General features: G+C 34.5%; 1 protein-coding gene across 1 annotated transcript; it reads right to left on the bottom strand.

The window, feature by feature from the left end:
- Window positions 1-4,278: 4,278 nt before the first annotated feature.
- LOC131036491 (protein H2A.7-like) lies at window positions 4,279-4,673 on the bottom strand. Its single transcript, XM_057968388.2, has one exon. It carries the CDS (start codon window positions 4,591-4,593, stop codon window positions 4,279-4,281), a length of 315 nt encoding a protein of 104 aa, XP_057824371.2. The 5' UTR covers window positions 4,594-4,673.
- Window positions 4,674-4,928: the final 255 nt, after the last annotated feature.

The following is a 4,928-nucleotide window of genomic DNA, read 5'->3' as shown; positions in this document are numbered from 1 at the left end:
CTAGAGGTCTAATGGAAAGCACAACAAAATGAGAAGATCAATATGACATGAATAAACTATATTCCTAATAATGAATGCAAGTTTACAATATGAATGAATGAGATTATAAATAGAACCCCTTGATTATATAGGTCAAGATGAGATGTGTAGGATATCATAAGATTATGAAAGTATCTTAATCTTATGATATGAGACATAAAGTGATAAGTATCCTATGTATACCTTAAGTAAACTTAAATGATAAGGCATAAAAATGACCTAATAGTGGAAGTAGCTAGGTAATATCCCTATTACACCAGCAATTATTGCTACTTGTTATTTGATTCATCTCATTGATATGGCTCAAATTGAAATAATTCATTTCATCAATCAGAACAAATATATTCAAAATTTTACTAAGCAATAAAACAAGTCTTGTGATCCTTACTTTCCTTAAACTGGCCCCTTTGGTTGTTAGCCCTTTACTCACAAGCATTACTCTCACAAAAAATACAAACTCATTTTTTTGTAAGTGATCCTTTAATCATCATCATTTTCATGCTCCGAACACACTTACCTTTGCAAGTGCAAGTATCCCAAGCCTCGATCCAAAACTATAATCTACTATATTTGCAACAAGCTTTGCCACATCACTTCAAATTGCTCTTGTAAGAACACAATTGTTAAATTAGTCTACATGACTAATGCAATATCATGGAGGGGTGTAGTAGAAGAAGACATATATCTCTATAAACAATATGACTTTTTTGAATCTGTTCTCAAAGATCAATGATGAAAATAATGAAGATGGGGTTTTTAGTATGATATCTGAATTAACTGAACTACATACTATAAGAATGAATAGGTCTCAAGAAGATCAAGGAAGTAGAGGACAAAGGATCTCCCTATACTAGTAACACATTTAGAGGAAGGTAAATCACAATCTTCTTTTAAAACTTTTATAGTGACTCTACAAGGTACTAGACCCTTCCTAATTTCTTTCAAATTAGTAAACTAATGAAGATATGACTGTTCTTTAGAGAACATCTAAGAACCAGTAGGAAACACCAACACACATATATATCCATATAAATTGAGAAACAACAGCTCATCTAGGTTTTCGTAGTTATTTCTTGGTTATGGACAGCAATAGTATATGTACAGGTTTAAAGTTTAAACCCTTGGCTGTGGAAGTATTCTGATTTAAATTTTAAGCAGTGAGTTGTCCCATATGCATCCCATAGTTGTGGTCTAAAATGTTATAGTGGAATGGTAACGGGAGACACTCATGATAGTATGACCCAATTGTCAAATCCGTCTAGCAAAATAAGGTCGTCTATTACTCCACTAGACATGTGATTAAGTTGTAGCATAACAATTATAGGTGACATTCAAGTGTGACTCGATTTATAAATATTCAAGAATGTGATCAAAGCATTGTTTTTACTGCATTAAAGTTGGCCTCACCAAGCAAAACCAAATAAGTGCATACAAAATTATCAAATAAACTATGCATCACAATGACACACCATCCATGCCATGCCAATATTTTTTAGTTTATGATCACTATTTTCATACAAAACTCAAAAAAAGGGAACAATATGATTCGTGTCAATAAAATAATGGAAGGGATTGAAATGAGGGCAACCTTGTAATTTTACAGGGTGGTAAATCTCTAGAGCTTCCAACAATCTTAGTTCCAGCTCTACTTGAGGCAGTTCCTTGGGAAGTGACCAATGATCTTCCCCGCCACGATTAAACCCATAGGTTCTCTATAGAGGTGGGATGAATGAGAGGCGGGATTTTGTAAAGAGGTGGGATTTATGAAATGACTTGGTCTTTTCTTTTTTTTTTAAGTAATGCATGTGGTCGTCAGAATTTCAACGAACGTGGGCACTTTTTCAAAAAAAACCCTAATGTCTTTGCCAATTCCTTCTACGTCAAAACCAAATGTTGAATTATCGTCGGAATTCCGACAAAATCGGGCATTTTTTCAAAAAAAAATCAAGTTTGATCACAATATACCTTCTCCGTCGGAAACCTTTGTCAAAATTTTAGGCTAAATGTATTAGTGCTATAATTTAAAATTCAAAATTCAAATTTTCCCTTTAGTGCATGAGTTTTACCACCATTATTCCTACCTATACTATCCCCATTAGATGAAGCATTAGAATTAAGGCTTCCCAAGGTTTAATTACCGAGGAGATGGAGCCTACTTTGGGTGACTTCTTTAATGAGGACAATGTTAATTGTTCCCATCCTAATCATGTGCCTATTTATCCCATTGATGAATCCCATGATGAAGAAGAAGCTTTAACTAGAGTCTCCATAGATCAACTTTCCAAATTGGAGAATCAATTTGATAACTTTCAACAATGGATGTCCCAAGAATACCCTAATAGTGAAGCTCTTCCATTAATTGAAGGCCTTAAATGTACGATTCAAAGTGATAAGAATGGAATTGATATACTTTGTGGTATTTCTCATATTGTTTATTCTAATGTCATGCCTATAAAGAGTTGTGTCAAAACCCTAGGTTATTCACAACCTTCAACACAAGTCAATCCTTCTATTCCTTTAACTATTCCTCTGACTAGTGTTCCTACTTTCACCTCGAATATCAGGGCTACTTCAACTCCATATGTCATCCTTGCAACAATTAGTCATGGGGGCGATCCCTCTTCTTCATTCAATCCTCCATCTTTACCTATGTCTTCTTTTAGAATATTTAATCTTTACTTAGCTTAGGTTTATTTTTATTTAGTTTAGGATATTCCTTTGGAATTCCTACATGTAATTTGTCCTCTAGTACATGTGTGAGGACAAGTCATTTCTTTTATTTTCCTTTATTAAGGAATATTAGATTTCCTCCATAAGAGGATGTGGACACATGGCACACACATTTTATGAATGGTGGAATTCATAGATTTGGGAGTTACTTTGTAACTCCTCTCCTCATCTCTATTTAAGAGATGCCTCCTCTCTCATTTCTTCTTAATGACAATATTGTAAAGAGCTTCTTGCTCTCTCTCTCTTTCTCTCATTTTTAGGCATTGCCTCATTCATAATATCACAAGGGGTTTTTCTTTGCTTTTCCCCTTTCAAAAGTTCTTGTGCCTCCTTCTTCACATTTGGGTGATGCTCCAAGGCCTTTGTTTTTCTCATGGTAACAATTACTTCATCATAAACTTTCTTGGATTATTTTTCCTTTCCTTGCTCTTTTATTTCCTTTCATGGTATCAGAGCAGGTTTCTAATCCTTGTTTTAAGTTAACATTGATGAAGGTTACCATTCAGTGGAGTTCACCTTGTTGGAGGCATTATTGAGAGGAGAAGAAGTTCTTTTCTAATATTTTCTATTGTGCAGGTTTTGGTTTCAGATTTTAATTTTTTTTTCAAACTTGTTAACAAGTTTGCCTGCAGGTTTAATCTCCTATTCTAGTTAGTTTTTTTTATTAAAAAAGGGCTTTGGAAGGCTTGCCACCAAAGTTCCTCCTTTTTAGTTTAAATTTGTATCTTTGGAAGGCTTGCCGCCAAAGTTATTTTTTTTAGTGTGCATAGTTTGGAAGGTTTACCACCAAACTTAGTCTCCTTAATTTATTTGGTCGGCTTGCCGCCAAAACTAATTTATCATTAAACTTCATTTCGGATTCACTTGCAGATTTTAACCTTTTTTCTTGCTTACAACTATTTTGATTCAATTTGTTTAAATCTGCCATTCAGTCCTAACATCTTTATTTGCAGGTGTTATTGATAAATAAAAAGGATAATCTTTATTTAAACTTAAATTTGTTGAGGATTAAACTCAAACTTAAATTTGTTCTTCCTATATGATTGTATCTGTTTTGTTTTTCAGTCATTGGACTGTGACTCTATTGTCCCTTTCAACCATACCGTGGTTATCATTTTGAGTTGTTTTAGATATTTTATAGTTTATTGTTAAATAAAATAAAAAATTAACTCCTGGCTATAAGTCTTGAATTCACATTGTGAAGACCAAAACAATTGCGCATCAATATTAATTTTTATGGTCTCTTAAGAAGGGTAGATAGTTTTTTATAGCACAAATATAGTATGATAAGTGTATCGAGGCTCAAACACTGATATAAGAAAAAAAAAACATTGACATTAATTTTTTTTTAACAGAAACATCAACTCTGTTAATGCAATCAATCCAGTTAAAAGATTCCTCTAGGAAAGACTGTTCATAATTTACAGTTCTCCACAGCATTGAGTTCAATACACAAACAATAATTTTTACTAATATTGAGCTGATAAGTGGATAGATTCTGCACTGATATTACATTGACATTAAATTTTTTTTAAAAAACTTGTCAGTAATCCTGCGTTTGCTCTGTGGCCTCTTGAACCTCTTCACACGCTTCTTATCAATCTTCTTGTTGTCCCTTGCAGCGTTACCGGCCAGCTCAAGAACCTCAGCAACAAGATATTCGAGAACGGCTACAAGATAAACAGGAGCGCCCGCACCTACACGCTCAGCATATTTCCCTGCCTTGAGAAACCTGGCGATACGCCCAACAGGAAACTGAAGACCAGCCTTAGAACTCCTTGAAACTGCCTTCTTCCCCTCTACAGATTTCCCTCTGCCTGCCATTTTTGCCTGCTTGAAAAATAACGAGATCCTTTCTCCCTTCCTCTTGTCTGAGTCTACGCTGTCGCTTGTTCGCCCGATACGAATCTTGCTATTCATTCTTGCTAATTCTCCCATCCCCAGAGGCATTTCTAAATATCATATAATTAACGCATTTTAAAATTGTTCCTCACAAAGAATGATCACAAAGGGATTGCAAAAGCGTAACCTATCCTTGCATCTTCTTCACTGCAACCAAGCAACTGCATCTGATTGAATTAGATAAGCCATTTTTGTTCTTGTGTTGCATGTATCCGTGAGACAACATCTGTAATTCTTTCCAGAACGTTTTCTCTGCA

The sequence above is a fragment of the Cryptomeria japonica genome, chromosome 10 (assembly GCF_030272615.1).
Source record: "Cryptomeria japonica chromosome 10, Sugi_1.0, whole genome shotgun sequence".
Classification (NCBI taxonomy): Eukaryota; Viridiplantae; Streptophyta; class Pinopsida; order Cupressales; family Cupressaceae; genus Cryptomeria; species Cryptomeria japonica.
Note: the sequence above shows the minus strand (reverse complement) of the source record. Positions and strands in the feature narration are given on the sequence as shown.

Coding starts and splice junctions, on each gene's coding strand:
- LOC131036491 (XM_057968388.2), bottom strand. CDS start 4,593: ATGGCAGGCAGAGGGAAATCTGTAGAGGGGAAGAAGGCAGTTTCAAGG.